Below are 17460 nucleotides of genomic sequence, written 5' to 3'. Positions count from 1 at the left end.
ACGATCCTACTCATTATAGTAGAAAGATTTTTCACATTAATTTCTCACTGAACGATCAGCCAAAAATACATGGTGGTGATAAAGCCATTAAAGAAATAATTTTCCTATCATCAGACAGACTGTTACAACCTTCAATGATGATATTTGCAGCTTATAGGTGTCTGATGACAACTGAGCGACTTCTAAACTTCTAGGATAAACTATCCCATAAACTGGGCTGGTCTCCGAAGTAATCTTGTTTGACAATAAGGGGTATATTGTCTAAAGTGAGAGTTTTTGGAAGTGGAGATGTTGCCCATAGCAACCAATCAGATTCAACTTAACAAGCACCTTCTAGAAGATAACACCTAGAATCTGATTGGTTGCTATGGGCAACATCTCCACTTGTAAAATCTCTTATTTTAGTAAATACACCCCTAAGAGTAACAATATCTGGAGCAAGTGACTAAAGCAGGACATTTGGTTAGTTTCATGTATAGTACTATTGATTCAGCATTAATTATCGGTGGTGATCGGCTTAAGAACGTATAAAGGTCCTGAATTATATTACAAATGATTGGTTATACCAAATGCCTGGCGCCGCAGGGCTTTGTGGCCCCCTTACATATATGGATTACGACACAACAGACACGGCCTTTTGTACATGACTTCTGCTGCACTGTGTACTCTATATTCTCAGCAGCCAGAGACTTGGACCTCCTGCCAATTGTTCAGGGACAGCACTCAACGTTCAGCTCCTTTTGGCTTTGCCTGCAGGCCGCGCAGCGTCCACCGCGGCCTGCGAGTGGCTCAGGTTCACCCAGGCGTCCACGATCAGGGCAGCCGGGATGACGATCCACAGAGCGTTCATGAAGACGAAGTAGAACCAGAAATAGATTGGATGCCACATCTCACTGTGCGAGAATCCCTCCCGGTACTCGGTGTAGAAATACAGAACGTCACCGTAGAGCTGCCCTGTGCGGAGAGAGAAGCGTCAGCAGACCCGACCGCAAACGGGGTACAAACAACCGGGCCCAAAAGTGCAGCTCCCCCCTGTGAAGATGTCTACATCCTCGGTGTCTGAGCTCTCCCCAGCTTGTGAGCAACAGAGTGGCACAGTGGTTAGCATTGCTGTGTCACAGAACTGAGATCATGTATTCGATTGCAACCAGGGAGCTATCGGAGTGGAGTGTATATCTTCTACCCGTGTTGTGGGTGGGATTTCTCCGGGTGCTCCGGTTTCCTTCCCCACTCCAAAAATATACTGGTAACTTACTGGGCTAGTGTGTATATGTGTGTAGGGAATATAGATTGTCAGCTCCACTGGGCCAGTGACTGATGTGAATGACTAAAATACTCTCTGTACAACGCTGTGGAATATGTGGACTCTATATAAATATCTGTAAATAAACAGCTTCAATTATTTAGTTATCTCCACTTATATCATAGACACGCTATAATCTCCAGTTATTTTCCCATCCATCTTCCAATATGAGGAAACCCGTCCCGGTTCCCGGAGCACAACACCCGTCAACTGCTCACCAAGGGACACGATGAGCTGCAGCACAAAGCGGTACGGCCGCTTCTGGAGGAAGGAGATAACGGTCCACACACTCATCGGCCCCCAGGCTACGGCTGTGATGGTTTCCATGCAGACTGTAAAAGTATCTCCTCTGTGGGTAGGAAGGAGAGGGACAGTGTAACAACCGCAGATGCGAGAGGGGTGCGGGCAACAGAGGTAATACGGCTGCAGCCGATTCGCATAACTAGCACCACGAAGAGGCAGAGACAGACACCCATACGGGGGAAAGGAGAAATTGGGGGAAATGTAAGAAAGCGACACCCAAAAAGATAGTAGACCAGAGGTAGACGCCCAGAAGGGAGGACAAAAAGAGACCCAGGTAGAGGGAAGAGGAGAAGAGACGGGTGATGGTAAGACAGGAACATACAGGGGCAGAGTATCACAGAGGGAGGCAGTAATATGGTGAGACAGGAACATACAGGGGGAGAGTAACACAGAGGGAGGCAGTAATATGGTAAGACAGGAACATACAGGGGCAGAGTATAACAGAGGGAGGCAGTAATATGGTGAGACAGGAACATACAGGGAGAGAGTATCACAGAGGGAGGCAGTAATATGCTAAGACAGGTACATACAAGGGGAGAGTAACACAGAGGGAGGCAGTAATATGCTAAGACAGGTACATACAAGGGGAGAGTAACACAGAGGGAGGCAGTAATATGCTAAGACAGGTACATACAAGGGGAGAGTAACACAGAGGGAGGCAGTAATATGGTGAGACAGGAAAATACAGGGGAGAGTAACACAGAGGGAGGCAGTAATATGGTAAGACAGGAAAATACAGGGGAGAGTAACACAGAGGGAGGCAGTAATATGGTAAGACAGGAAAATACAGGGGAGAGTAACACAGAGGGAGGCAGTAATATGGTAAGACAGGAACATACAGAGGAGAGTAACACAGAGGGAGGCAGTAATATGGTATGACAGGAACACACAGGGGAGAGTAACACAGAGGGAGGCAGTAGACAGGAACATACAAGGGAGAGAGTATCACAGAGGGAGGCAGTAATATGGTATGACAGGAACACACAGGGGAGAGTAACACAGAGGGAGGCAGTAGACAGGAACATACAAGGGAGAGAGTATCACAGAGGGAGGCAGTAATATGGTAAGACAGGAACATACAGGGGAGAGTACACAGAGGGAGGCAATAGACAGGAACATACAGGGGAGAGAGTATCACAGGGGGAGGCAGTAATATGGTGAGACAGGAACATACAGGGGGAGAGTAACACAGAGGGAGGCAGTAATATGGTGAGACAGGAACATACAGGGGGAGAGTAACACAGAGGGAGGCAGTAATATGGTGAGGCAGGAACATACAGGGAGAGAGTAACACAGAGGGAGGCAGTAATATGGTAAGACAGGAACATACAGGGGAGAGTAACACAGAGGGAAGCAGTAATATGGTGAGACAGGAACATACAGGGGGAGAGTAACACAGAGGGAGGCAGTAATATGGTAAGGCAGGAACATACATGGGGAGAGTAACACAGAGGGAGGCAGTAATATGGTGAGACAGGAACATACAGGGGGCGAGTAACACAGAGGGAGGCAGTAATATGGTAAGACAGGAACATACAGGAGGAGAGTAACACAGGGGGAGGCTGTAATAAGGTAAGACAGGAACATACAGGGGGAGAGTAACACAGAGGGAGGCAGTAATATGGAGAGACAGGAACATAGAGGGGAGAGTAACACAGAGGGAGGCAGTAATATGGTAAGGCAGGAACATACAGGGGGGAGAATAACACAGAGGGAGCAGTAATATGGAGAGACAGTAACATTGAGGGGGAGAGTAACACAGAGGGAGGCAGTAATATGGAGAGACAGTAACATAGAGGGGGAGAGTAACACAGAGGGAGGCAGTAATATGGTGAGACAGTAACATACAGGGGCGACTAAACAGGGGGCGGCAGTAATAACGGACCAGCAGAATCCGCAGAGATTTCACGCAATGCACCATTAAATACTCACATGACGTATCTACTGTCGCCCTTGCCATATTCTTTCCCTGGGAAGAGATATAACACAGTCTGATGAGTGACAGAGGATATCACCCATCACGGCGACTCTGTCACACTAAAACCTTGTGCACGTCCCTCAATTATACAACTTTTACACCAGAGCAAAAACCTGGGTTTTTGCTGGGTCTACCCGGATCGCAGCGCAGTGTAAATGGCGCAACCCGGGTTATCCAACCTGGGTCATGCCTAAAATGAGCTGATTGGTGGTTGTGGAGCAGTCACCTCCCACTTTTTTATGACCTAAAAAGTTTAGCAGAGCAGACCCAAGTTCAGTGTGAACGGGGCTGACCTGAGAATAACCCAGATCGATGGTGCTATGTAAACGGTGTCTGACCTGGGTTGGAACCATGTCTGAAAACCCAGGTCGGACCCGGGTTTTTGGTGGAAAAGAGGTATCATTGGATCTGGCGTTACGTAACCAGATCCACAATGCTTAGACACCCAGCATTGTGCCTTCCTCTATATAGAGGTAATCTGCATTCAACAAGTCCTACTCCACATCTCCTCCTCAGAGAACCCCCCTTCTAACACAGCCACTGCGCCATCAGACCATGAACCCTCCTCCTGACCAGGAAAGATGCCATCTGTACATTCCTCCTTACTAGCCCACCCATCCAGAGGTTTCCTTCAACCCGGACACGACCCCCACCGTCCCCTTCTTACATAGCTGTGACAGGAACGCCTGGTCCTGCGGGATGACTTGGTAGTAGAAAGAGAACCAACCCTCGATTACACCATGGATGAAGCCACAGATCATGAACCAACAGATCGCCAGGCGCCGTACCGGGCCCAAACCAGACACCCGTCCGGACACGATCCATGTTAATACCAGTAGGACCCCTGATATGGAGAACAGGAAGGTCAAGATCTCCCACATGGGGCGGTCATTGGGACGGAAGTTTTCTATCTTCAGATCACGGGGCCAGTATGGGTGAGGAACAGGAGATTCTGCGTCTGGAGCCATGTTATGTCGTGAGTCCTGTCACAGAAAAAGATCAATGACTAGGCAGAATAACATACATCGCCAAGGGAACACATACTTATACAGCAGCCAATGGTGCAAGTAACAGGGGAGACATACAGGTGAAGGGGCATCGACAGTGCTGCTTTCCATATACACACATAGGAACCAACGTTCTTCTACTATTGGGTTGGCCACCTATATGATTAAAAAAAGTAATACACATAGGGGGAGAGTTATCACAGCTAAGAGAGAGATAAAGTGGAGAGTCGTAAAGTACCAACCATTCAGCTCCTAACTGTCATGTTACAGGCTGTACTTGCAAAATGACAGAAGCTGATTGGTTGGTACTTTATCTCACTCCAGGCTTTGATAGATCTGCCCCACAGATAGTGACAGCACATATATTAGATGTTGTTATTAAGGCGTGAATGCCATAAATAAGGATATAGTGGACTCCTTCCTTACATGGAACCTACCTTTGATCTATTTCTTGAGTCAGTACCAGATAAGCTGTTTTCATCTGTATTAGATGTACGCCTTTTATCTGTTGTTTCCCTTGGCGACATAAGCCTGTGTTTTGCATGTTACACTACTGCCCTGCTTGTATCTGTTTTAGATCGCTCCATGTGGGTTAGAGGGGCTGATTCAGCAGCTGACGGATGCCGACTGAGGACGCCGACTGCCGGCCCAGATACACAGAATTACAAGTGACTTGTGCGCTGAGAGGCCCTCCTCCGGCATCTTGCATCCGACGCTTACGTACAACAGCGAAAACATCACTCGCACATTGAACCCCTGAGTAAGCCTATACTGTCTCAGCATGAGCGCCTCACCTAAGACACCGGGGCCGATGCCGCTGCGAACGAATTTGCAGAGGGTCGCTAGGGCACGGCCATAAAACGTTCCCAACACGCCCGCGTTTTTCTAACCACTCTCTGGTTACCTCCCCAGAACGCTGATTACTTGTCACTCACTTTACGAATAAATCCTCTCTGCGTGTTCAGTGCGGCTTTCACACGTGTAGTGGCAAAAAGAAAAAAAATCGCTCTACTGCGCCTGACCTGGATATTGCGTGTTTCTGTGCATCAGACCCACTTTATAGATAGGGTAGCATGGTGGCAAGATACTACATCACAGCTAGGGATGTCCATCGATGGCAAAGGTCCGATGGTTCCCCGCCATTGATTGCAGAAACATGTTAATGTTTATTTTCCGCCACGCAGGGGTCACAGCACTTAGTTCCACCCTCCATTACACTGCTCTTACCCATCCCCTTCCCTCATTGGCCTGCCACCCCGACGTGTCCCCCAGTTGAGTTGGCAAGCATCTGGTGCCCATCAATGGTTCAAAGTCAAACCATCAATGGTTTCATGCCATTAATGTAAAGTTCTAACGATGGTCATTCATACTCACAGCACTGGGGTTATGAGTTAAATCCCAGAGCAGGATCCTATCTGTGTGCAGTTTGTATGTTCTCCCCATGTGTGTAAGAGTTTCCCCAGGGTTTCATCCAACACTCCAAAAACATACAGGAAGGTTACTGGGCTTCTGACATTACCCCATGTGTGCATCCCTGTGATCAGGAATATAGATAGATAGATAGATAGATAGATAGATAGATAGATAGATAGATAGATAGATAGATAGATAGATAGACATGGACTCACCTGTGCTTCTCCTGTCCCTCTACAGACCTCTTACACCTTTGTCTGCCAGATCTGTATGTACTCTGTACATTGAGACTGAATTGTATGCCAAGTTTACACTTGGACTACGCCCACTGCCCACTATTCCTCCAATCACAACACACAGCTGTCATGAGCTAGCCAATCAGATCAAAACCTCGTTGTAAAAAGCCATCGCCCCGCCCTACTGATCAAGAAAAGGCAGCAGCTCATTGGGTAAGCAGAAGAGGGCAGGACAAACCGCGGTCAATGAACCTCGCAAGACGCTCGTCCCATGACAGCCGATTGGCTAACATCGGGGGAAAGGGGCCGGCACACACCGTGTTCCTACAGTACCGCTTACGCCCCTCCTGAGAACAGTTACCATTATGATTGAAATACCCGCGCTTAGACACTAGAGGGCGGGCTTTCTCTTATTAAAAAGAAAAAAAGTCCGGTTAGTGCGCCGCCATTTTGTTGGTTAGATCCCACTTTCAGGCACCACATTGTATCATCTTGTCATTCAGCTGCCCTCTGATCCCGCCTATGCTCCTCTCCTATTAGTCAGAATGACTGACAATCATTTCAACCTCTTGTTCCGGTTAGACGACTGGAGCTAACCAAGCTTCCTGCTCTCTCATTGGTCCAGCCCATCAGCTACTTTTTACTGATTGGTCAATCCGTGCTACTAGGCTCTGTGACAAGGGGAGTTACTCCGAACTCAACACGTAATTGGTCCAACCCCCTCCTGCCCTGCTATTTGACTGGATGCTTTTTTTTGTTGTTCTCTGATTGGTGTAAAGGATCCATTTCTGCTTAGCGATTGGTGCGTTGTTATATCTTCTGCTCTCATTTGTTCCCTTTAAAACACCAGTGATACATTGTTACAACAAGCAGCATAGCATCACCCCCGGCCCCTATCTCAGGGAGAATGGGGGAAGGAGGAATGGCATAGAGCAGGAGCAGGGCTGCTGCTGGGTAATATGGTACACTTATTATATCTACATCCAGACCATAATGTGTGTATATATATATATATATATATATATATATATACATACATACATACACACACACATACACAATACTCTGATGGAATCTATGTTATTATGTGTTTGTAGGTTGGGACCACTGAGCCCCCAGGCTTCCTGGACCAGAAAAGATGGCCGCCTTCAGCCGCAGGGAATTCTATGAACAGCTTCTCCATGGATGCGTCTTCCCCACTGCCCTGCAAGGACTGGAGCAGATCTGGGTGCTGCTGCTTATGTGCCTGGGCTGTCGGGTGCTGTGGAGGCTGGGTGAGGGTTTATATAGGGCACCAAGTACATGTAGGGTTACCGGATAAGGAATACTGGCACATATGAAATACACACGTGCTATATGTTCGCCGGCGTTTGCTCGTATGGATCCCGCACGGTAATAACTGCATCCACGTGCACACTGGGCCTGATTCAGCAAGGAACGCAGTTGCGAATACGCACGCAATCGTCTGATTGTTACGTACTGTGTATGCATAGCAGTGCGCGAACCCATTGCACTCGGGACAGCGATTGCAGTGACTACGCAGACCCATCGCAGAGTGATTGCCAGGAAGCACAGTTTGGGGGGGGGGGGGGGGGTTGGAGACACGCAGGCATGCCAGTGCGTTTGAACGCCGTTGCAGGGGCGTGCATAAATTATCCACTGAGATGGCGTACGCAGCTTGGGCTCTCACTGCGTGCAGGAAAGTTAGAAATTTAGTGGTAGGGTCAGATCTGCATTAAATGTGCGAGTGGCTCCGATGTACTTCGATGTTACCAATGTTTTGGCTGGATTGCAAGGTATTATGGATGTGCGAGAGGGGAAGTGGGCGCAGCATGTTGGCCGTGCGAGTTCTGTGCGATTGCAAATATTAGCACACTTTTGCCGCAGAACGGCATGCATTCTTGCTGAATCAGGCCCACTGCAGGCAGGCAATGTGTCTGGATTTACATGTATGATCTGCCAGAGCCAGATTAACAGGGCAGCTGGGGCAGTTGCCCGGGGCCTCACATACATAGCTACATCACCAGTGGGGGGGCACTGTGGCATTATGTGAACTGGGGGCACAACAATGTGTTTAACACATTATGGGAGTATTTATATATTATAATTTCTAATACCATCGCCAGCATATTACATACCTATATAATTCTAACACAAGGAACATCTCCTCCTCTCTCCGTTGTTCCGTCCAGGCCTGCCATCCCACCTCAAGCACCTGTTCACGATCGCTGGCGGCTTCTTCTGCCTCTATCACTTTTTTCAGCTGCAGATGATCTGGGTGGTCCTGCTGAGCCTGCTGTGCTACCTGGTGCTCTTCCTGTGCCGGCACTCCCAGCATCGGGGGGTCCTGCTGTCCACCACTATCCTCATCTATCTCCTGATGGGGTGAGAGTCAGGAGAGCTGCTTATTAGGCATGACGCACGCACGCTCCCGCTTCCCTTTTAATTATCTTATTTCTCTCTCGGCCACAGGGAGATGCACATGGTGGATACAGTCAGCTGGCACAAGATGAGAGGTTGGTACATAGGACACGTCTATTGAATCATTAAATATTGTTAGATTCCACGTCAGAGAAGTACGTGATCATCAATGTTTTCCTCTTTCACTTCCACTAAACCAGCAGTCAAGCATTGGCCCCAATGGGGGTGAGCAGTACAGATCCTCCAGTCACCTAATTAGCGAGAGAGTTCTCTCTGAATCACTCTGGTCCTGTACGTGTAATAGAGAGAATCATTTGTTGCGGCTTTCTGATCTAGGAGAGTGTTTGTAGAAGCGATCAGCCGTCACATCTTCCCTCGGCGGCCGATTACTCGCCCTTTCTATGGATGGAGCCTCCCTTCCCCTGGTCTGAGTGATGATGCCGTGTAGTCTGTAGTGCGCACGGCATAATGCAATCACCAGGGGTTGTCAGTCCTGTAATTAGAGTATGATCATTATATCGCTGTGTAATCAGCTCTGTTCTAATGTAAACACTAGGATGTTGATGCTCAGGATATCTACACCGGTGTTACTTCTGGATGTGCGTCCTACATTAATCCGGGATGTTCCCTCCGTTTGCACCCTTCCTATCTCTTGGTTGCCTTCTCACCGTATGTTTCTATTGTAGGTGCGCAGATGATTGTGGCGATGAAGGCGGTGTCGCTGGGCTTTGATGTGGATCGCGGGGTGGTTCGCTCCATCCCATCTCCAGTGGAATTCATGGGATACGTGTATTTTGTGGGCACTGTCATCTTCGGGCCATGGATCAGCTTTACCAGTTACCAACAAGCAGTAAATGGGCGGAAACTGGTAAGCAAAGTGGGATCGGGGAAATTAGTGTAACCAGTGTTTGCTACGGGTCCCATTGGGTAGGAGAAAGTGGAGTAGAATTTGTTGCTGGTAGTTTGTAGTGGACGGGGAGGCCAGAAGGTCCGTGTTAATGGGATTTTTATAGTATATTGCTGTAGTTTTCTTGGCGCCTCTTGTCTGGTTTGGCCTGATTCTCGCTCCCGTGTGCCTGTAGAGTTTCAGTTGGTTCCGGCGAGTGTGCCGCAGTCTGGTGCTCTGCCTGCTGTGTCTCCTGGTGTCCACATGCATTTCACCGTACCTCTTCCCCTACTTCATCCCCCTCTATGGAGACCGGCTGCTGAGAAAGTGAGTATTTCTTTCCTACACAGCTATATCAACAAAGTTATTTACTTTCTCCTAGTGATGGCCATCGATGGCTCTACCATTGATGCTCAATGGTTTTAAACCTTTGCCAGAAAACCATAGATGGTTTAGCTGTTGATGGGTGAGTGCTGTGTACCAATGTTTTTTTTATATCATCAAGGCACCGCCACCGATGATGCGGCATTGATGGCAAACACTTGTCATTGGCCGATGGCCATCCCTACTCTCTCCTCTTCCGTGCTACTCTATTGTGCCTTTCCCCTTATCACTAGTATTGATTATTTGTATAGCGACATTGTGATGAGCAGCTCCGGGCAATACATAAATAAGAGCTACTTGCAAGCTAGCACGAGATGATTGTAGTAATGAAATAAAGGTGAAGATGTCCCTGATCCTGAGGGCTTACAATCTAGTTGTGAAGAAAACACAGTTGAGGAGCAAGTGGGACTCACGTTGGAGTTCGGGGCAGCAGTGTATCTGCGTGAAGTGGTTGGATCAGGCGGCTGTTGAGTAGGCTTCAGAGATTTGGTAGATTTTCAGAGAGTGTTTAAAGCTTTAAAGGCCGGGGAAGGGAGATGTATGAAACCTTCGAGAGAGGGAAAATGGCAAATAATCAGCTTCTAGCTATTGTGTGTGAAGCTGATTGGTTTCTATAGAATACTTCTCCACTTTATCTCTCTTGAAGGATTGATACGTCTCCTCCTGAGAGAAGTTGGGAAGTCCATGTGTAGGTAGCAGAGCTAGGTTGGAGGAGAGGTAAGAAGCAGAATGGACAGGGCGAATGGTAGAGTGTGGGGAGATGTAGGTTGGATGGAGCGGTGTTGAGGGCTTTGGGGAGTTTGGATTTTGAGTTGGGTTCTGGAGGCAGAAGATATGGAGAAAGCTCAGCGAACGATCCGTCTGGCGGAAATATTTAGGATGGATTGAAGTGGGGTCACCTGCAGGAATACCACCTAGAAGGGGACCGGTGATGACGAGAGAAGGGAAAAGAGTGGAAGTGGTACGTTTTCCGGATATATTTTGTAGGTGGAAGTGGCAGGAATTTGTGGGAGGCTGGGTGTTGGGAGCAGGATGAAGAATGGTGGGATTGGGGAGGAGAATGGTCTGAGGGAAGTGGGGAGTGGTGAGTCGGGAGAGCAACTGCCCTGTACATCTGATATCTTAGCAGTGACATCTCTAGGGAGACCTTACCCCGATCTCTGTGACCTGTGTTACCGCTCTCTCTTCTTCCCTCTATGTTCAGTATTTTTCTTTTTTCTTTTTCTTATCACTTTCATGGAACCTCCAGTAAGAAACGCAAAGCCAGGTATTACCGTGTTCTGTGTCATCGTACACCTGGAGTCCCTCTCTCCGTCTCTCTCTCCCCTCCTGTCTCATCACACAACATAAGTGTGCACCATAGTGTTTTTGTGTAGAAATAGATGTACAAGCTGGAACAGTGCTGGCAACATACAGTCACCACGTCACAAATAAAATGAGCAGAACGTGGACCCGTTGCAGTAAGAGGAATAGATGTGACATTTCGGGGTATAAGATCCCCCCCCTTTCCCCTACGTGCTCCCATCCAGGTGTATAACCATTTATCTGTCTGCAATGTGCGGGAACCGCTCTGAGCGCTGTGGGGTCTGTATGTTATCACCCACGTCACGCGGCCGCCTATTGCGCCTTTCATGTGTACGGCGCAGTCTCCTGCATTCTAACCTATCACGTGGCGTCTTCCACCTGACCCTGCGCGTCCGCCCTCAGCGCATCCGCCTTCTGCCATCACCGCATTGTCTCTGTTATCTCTCTTTCTCCGCTTCGCATTATCACTTACCTTCACTTCTTCTTCTCTCCGCGGCAGGGGGCTCGCTGTAAGGTAAGTCTGACGCATCTCTCCGGGTGTTTATTTCAATGGCTGTTGACAGGGATAATCTGCTTGATCCAGATTTGTACGCTATGCTGATGCTTACGGAATTGAGCGATTATCGGTAAACTGCGCATGCACCAAGGTACATTACCGTATTCGCGACATTTAACTCGCGGTGTGAAGGACAGGGAGTGTTTGGAGGAGGTAACATGGAGTGGCGGCAGATGACACGGGTGTGCCTCGACCATGTCGGGGGCGTGACTCCCCCTGCGACTGCGATCCCCTATGCGCGATATATGTCACCGGCATCTCAGTTCCCTTGGGACACTTCTGCAGGACCATAAGCTTACTCAGTACTGCGACAATGTGACCGATGCTGCATTTTACAAAGCCGTCGGAGGGTGTCTCAACACGTGCTGTTATATTATTATTATTATTATTATTTTTTTTTTTTATGGTCTAGAAACCTTATATTGTCAGATTAAACCCAAACGGCCCTGGTCCTATGTTATGTTGCACACTAGATGCCGGATTCACCATGCTCTGATTTTGGACCGCTGATCCTAGATGGTCCTGGACCTGTCCAGGATCCATTGCGAGGACTCCTGATACCACTAGAGGGGGCGTAGCTCTTACCATGGGGGGTGTGGCTATATTCACAGAGTTATATCTAGCGGCAACGCCCTAAAAGATGTCACCGGATAAAAAGATGTTCCTGGGGGATGGATAATATAAATCATCAGAATTAAACAGACAACAGAAACGTGGGATGAATTATTCCTTTGTTATGTGCAAAAAGATGATTTCCCTGATGGTCTGTTTTCCCCTTACATGCCTAGCACACGGCGTTCTCGCTTTATATATAATGAGGTCTGTGATGCCCAGCCCCCGCCACCAAACCTCTGATCTCCCCTGGCTCCTCCCACATCGCCCCCATTTACAGAAGTGTCTGTCTTTTCTCCAGGTGGCTGCGGGCCTATGAGAACGCTTCTTCCTTCCACTTTAGTAATTATTTTGTGGGGTTTTTGTCGGAAGTGACCACTGTCCTCTCCGGAGCCGGATTCTCAGAGGAGAAGGATCACGTTCACTGGTGAGTATGAGGGTAAGTGGCCTCTGCGTGACTTATATCCGCAGTCACTTACAGGGTCCTTCTCCAACACTTGTGGTCAGTGTCTCTTGTTTGTTAGTTTTACCATAATACCCTCAGTAGGCTCTTCCCATCTCCTCCCTATGATCAGTCCTCTCCCTCATCTGTATAATGAGCTTCCCCTATTCCCTTCACCTCCCTATAATCAGTCCCCTCCCTCATCCATATAATGAGCTTCCCCTATTCCCAGCTCCTCCCTGTGATCAGCCCCCTCCCTCACCCGTATAATGAGCTTCCCCTATTCCCATCTCCTCCCTATGATCAGTCCTCTCCCTCATCCGTATAATGAGCTTCCCCTATTCCCAGCTCCTCCCTGTGATCAGTCCCCTCCCTCACCCGTATAATGAGCTTCCCCTATTCCCATCTCCTCCCTATGATCAGTCCCCTCCCTTATCCATGTAATGAGCTTCCCCTATTCCCAGCTCCTCCCTATGATCAGTCCCCTCCCTCACCCGTATAATTAGCTTCCCCTATTCCCAGCTCCTCCCTATGATCAGTCCCCTCCCTCATCCGTATAATTAGCTTCCCCTATTCCCAGATCCTCCCTGTGATTAGTCCCCTCCCTCACCCATATAATGAGCTTCACCTATTCCCATCACAAGCTCTTTCTTTTCCTCAGGGACCTCACAGTTTCTCGTCCACTGAATGTTGAGATTCCTCGTTCAATGGTTGATGTTGTGACCAGTTGGAACTTGCCCATGTCCCGATGGTTACACACATGTAAGTATCCTCTTACATATACGTACCAGGTGTTCCTGTGGGTGGGCTGGTACCAGACACACAGCTCTGTCCCGCGGGTGGGCTGGCGCTGGACACACCACTTAGTTCCTGTGGGCGGGCTGTCGCTGGACACATGCTCTCCTCCTGCGGGTGGGCTGGTGGTGGACACATGCTCTCCTCCTGCGGGTGGGCTGGTGGTGGGCACATGCTCTCCTCCTGCGGGTGGGCTGGTGATGGACACATGCTCTCCTCCTGCGGGTGGGCTGGTGGTGGACACATGCTCTGTTCCTGCCGGTGGGCTGGTGGTGGACACACTGCTCTGTTCTTGCCGGTGGGCTGGTGGTGGACACACCGCTCTGTTTCTGCCGGTGGGCTGGTGGTGGACACACCGCTGTGTTTCTGCCGGTGGGCTGGAGGTGGACACACCGCTGTGTTTCTGCCGGTGGGCTGGAGGTGGACACACCGCTCTGTTCCTGCCGGTGGGCTGGCGGTGGACACACCGCTCTGTTCCTGCCGGTGGGCTGGCGGTGGACACACCGCTCTGTTCCTGCCGGTGGGCTGGCGGTGGACACACCGCTCTGTTCCTGCCGGTGGGCTGGCGGTGGACACACCGCTCTGTCCCTGCCGGTGGGCTGGCGGTGGACACACCGCTCTGTTCCTGCCGGTGGGCTGGCGGTGGACACATGCTCTGTTCCTGCCGGTGGGCTGGCGGTGGACACATGCTCTGTTCCTGCCGGTGGGCTGGCGGTGGACACATGCTCTGTTCCTGCCGGTGGGCTGGCGGTGGACACATGCTCTGTTCCTGCGGGTGGGCTGGCGGTGGACACATGCTCTGTTCCTGCGGGTGGGCTGGTGGTGGACACATGGTCTCCTCCTGTGGGTGGGCTGGTGGTGGACACATGCTCTATTCCTGCGGGTGGGCTGCAGGTGGACTCTCCGCTCTGTTCCTGCTGGTGGTGGACACACCGCTCTGTTCCTGTAGTGGAGCTAATTTATTGCTCTCAAGTTTTATTGATCGCCCTAAATATTCTTCTTAGATGTGTTCAAGAATGCGCTGAAGCTCGGTACTTTTCACGCCATTATTGTTACATATGCGGCAAGTGCTCTACTTCATGTGAGTATCACATGTGTATGACGTTTTCTATGTGTTTGCATGTTAATGTATATTCTTCATATTGGGACAGCTCCTCTCGTGTCAGCCCCCCCCCATGTCATCCTGTAAGATTGCATAAATGACGCATCACTCAGCCATGTAACAGCTCCCTTGCTGTTATTTCTGATTCTATATACTGTATATAAAGGAATAATCATGGTCATTACGGAGATTGCACCAGCGATTCATGGCCTGTGCCGGGGAAGCGAATGTAAGGTCCTGCTGGTGGGGGGGGGAGCAGCGTCTGTTCCCCCAGGGGCTTTTTCCACCGTTTACTGTCATACAGACTGATGGGCCTTGAGAGAGGGGGGTCCAACATAGAAGCAGCAGCAATTGTGTAACACGAAGTGTCAGTCCTACATTTGAGCGTGTTGACATCCAGCGTCATGTGCGTGTTTGCGTGTTTTCCCCAGGGTCTCAGTTTCCATCTGGCAGCTGTGCTGTTATCCCTGGGATTCATAACGTACGTGGAACATGGTGAGTCCCCTCTTCCGTATTCGTATGTAACACATGAAACTCTGACTAACACGCTGTGCAAATCCCCATGCCACACATAAGATCACGCCCTCCGCGCTATTTATTATTATCGTTTTTTACTTCTCTCTCATACGTTAGTATAAAAAATCACTGGGCCTTAGAACGGTTACATAATTTTAACATCTACACAAACCAGAAGAAACAGGAATAAGAACTGTGTTCAAGAGCTTACAATCAAGAGGTATCATGTCTATATATGTCAAAGAAAAATGTTTTGTTTTCGCAAATAATGTTCTTGCAGTATCCTGCATTTATGTATGAAATATCCCTCTACCATAGAGCTTAGACTTTTCGTACTACAGGTACCTGCACTGCAGGTGAGACACGCGTATTAATAATGTGTGATATCTCCTCTTATGGCAGATTTAGAGAGAACTCCGCCCATAGGTAACTCTACACCTTAGGTGCGTCCTCCACCAGGTAGTTAACAGGTTGGATTCATTACCCTGGAGTACCTGCTTTTAAGCATTGCTGCTTTATAGTACCGTAGAGTTTAAACCGTCACCTACTCACACCAGTGGCAGCCATTTTGGGGGTAGTGGCTGATACTCCTTAGAGAGCAGCATGCTTGACAACTCTGTCTGTATATCCTGGGCAGGGCGGACCCAGGGTACAGAGCTCTGTGTGGGCCGAGTTCTCACTAGCTATTAACTATAACCCTCTCCTGCCACGCGCCTGTCCCTTGTATTTCAGTGCTGCGGCGAAGACTAGCGGACATCTTTAGTGCCTGTATTTCGTCAAAGAAATGTCTGCCAACTTGTGCCCACCGCAACAAGAAGGTGAGGTTACAGAAATGTGATCAGTAAAGACTTTGATCTCTTCCGCCATCCTGTGTCATACTGTACGGTATTTAATATTACATTGTAACCCACAATGCTGTGCGTCTCATGCTCAAAGGTTGTTTCTTTTCAACAGGGCGTCCTGGTGTATCTGATTAACACTCTATTCGGGGTCCTCGCTGTGCTCCAGCTGACGTACCTGGGGTCTATGTTTGATACAGATTCAGAGGACGCCACCGAGGAGGAGGTAATGCAGATTTGGCAATCATTTGACTGTAGCTGGGGCCTATGCTCCAGGACCGTAGTGGGGGGGGCCCATGCTGCAGGAGCTGTAGCGGGGGGGCCCATGCTGCAGGAGCTGTAGCGGGGGGGCCCATGCTGCAGGAGCTGTAGCGGGGGGGCCCATGCTGCAGGAGCTGTAGCGGGGGGGCCCATGCTGCAGGAGCTGTAGCGGGGGGGCCCATGCTGCAGGAGCTGTAGCGGGGGGGCCCATGCTGCAGGAGCTGTAGCGGGGGGGCCCATGCTGCAGGAGCTGTAGCGGGGGGGCCCATGCTGCAGGAGCTGTAGCGGGGGGGCCCATGCTGCAGGAGCTGTAGCGGGGGGGCCCATGCTGCAGGAGCTGTAGCGGGGGGAGGCTCATGCTGCAGGAGCTGTAGCGGGGGGAGGCTATGCTGCAGAACTAGTGGAGCTCTCAACCTTCGGAAAGTTCTAATGTCCGGGCAGATTTGTTTATTTTGTAGTCCTTGGATACAGCAGCAGATTAAGCTTAAGGATTGTACATTGCATACAATTGTATCTGCAAAATAACAAAACAAGGGCCTGATTAATCAATGGATTTTATCACAGAGAGTGATAAAACTCGCTGCATATGATAATGGTGTTCCAGCCAATCAGAATGTCATTCTTCAAACAGATGACAGTTGGGAGCTGATTGGCTGGAGCACCATTATCATACGCAGCGAGTCTCATTGCTCATTGTGAATGATTAAGCCCGTTGATAAATGAGGCCCCAAAATACAACAAATCTGCCTGTGCATTAGAAATCTGTAAAGATGGAGTCCCCCTATAAGGACTAAATAAACTTTTGCTTATTATCTGTTCTCTCTTCACCTTCAGGGTTACGGGATGTCACACACCATTAATAAGTGGTCCGAGCTGAGCTGGACTGGCCACTGGCTCACCTTTGGCTGTTGGGTGTTCTATCGCCTGGTTGGCTGAGAGGAGGACCTCTGCAGGACTCGCAATGTGACATCAGCCAATGAAAATGTCTCAGTCTTGTGGGTGTGAACAAATCATACCATTCAGTATTTCTGGGTGGACGAGAGCCGGGGGGAGGGAGGGGGGTATCGCTGATGGACCCAGGGGTACGTGTGTGTGGGGGGG

The 17460-nt window shown here is 49.5% G+C and overlaps 2 protein-coding genes across 5 annotated transcripts; one reads left to right on the top strand and one right to left on the bottom strand.

The window, feature by feature from the left end:
- Positions 1–373: 373 nt before the first annotated feature.
- EBP (EBP cholestenol delta-isomerase) lies at positions 374–6515 on the bottom strand. The gene is made up of 5 exons (XM_088469196.1): positions 6220–6515; positions 4252–4567; positions 3539–3575; positions 1522–1652; positions 374–954 (listed from the first exon to the last, which is right to left on the bottom strand). The coding sequence occupies exons 2-5, from the start codon at positions 4550–4552 to the stop codon at positions 731–733; spliced, it is 693 nt and encodes a 230-aa protein (XP_088325322.1). The 5' UTR covers positions 4553–4567; positions 6220–6515; the 3' UTR covers positions 374–730.
- A 487-nt stretch (positions 6516–7002) lies between these two features.
- PORCN (porcupine O-acyltransferase) lies at positions 7003–17425 on the top strand. 4 transcript variants are annotated; one of them, XM_088470498.1, is made up of 15 exons: positions 7003–7042; positions 7338–7514; positions 8433–8625; positions 8713–8756; positions 9348–9529; positions 9744–9874; positions 11181–11198; positions 11736–11750; positions 12706–12831; positions 13508–13608; positions 14646–14722; positions 15175–15238; positions 15992–16077; positions 16214–16324; positions 17194–17425. In XM_088470498.1, exons 2-15 carry the CDS (start codon positions 7379–7381, stop codon positions 17293–17295), a joined length of 1386 nt encoding a protein of 461 aa, XP_088326624.1. In that variant the 5' UTR covers positions 7003–7042; positions 7338–7378; the 3' UTR covers positions 17296–17425. The 4 variants fall into 4 exon arrangements, with proteins under 4 accessions (XP_088326624.1, XP_088326621.1, XP_088326622.1 ...); XM_088470495.1 differs by lacking the exon at positions 7003–7042 and adding an exon at positions 7063–7194; XM_088470496.1 differs by lacking the exon at positions 7003–7042 and adding an exon at positions 7063–7202.
- The last annotated feature ends 35 nt before the right edge of the window (positions 17426–17460 follow it).

This window comes from Taudactylus pleione, unplaced genomic scaffold (assembly GCF_031769625.1).
Source record: "Taudactylus pleione unplaced genomic scaffold, aTauple2 ptg000013l, whole genome shotgun sequence".
Taxonomy (NCBI): domain Eukaryota; kingdom Metazoa; phylum Chordata; class Amphibia; order Anura; family Myobatrachidae; genus Taudactylus; species Taudactylus pleione.
The sequence above is the reverse complement of the archived record's forward strand: the minus strand, read 5'-3'. Positions and strand labels throughout refer to the sequence as shown.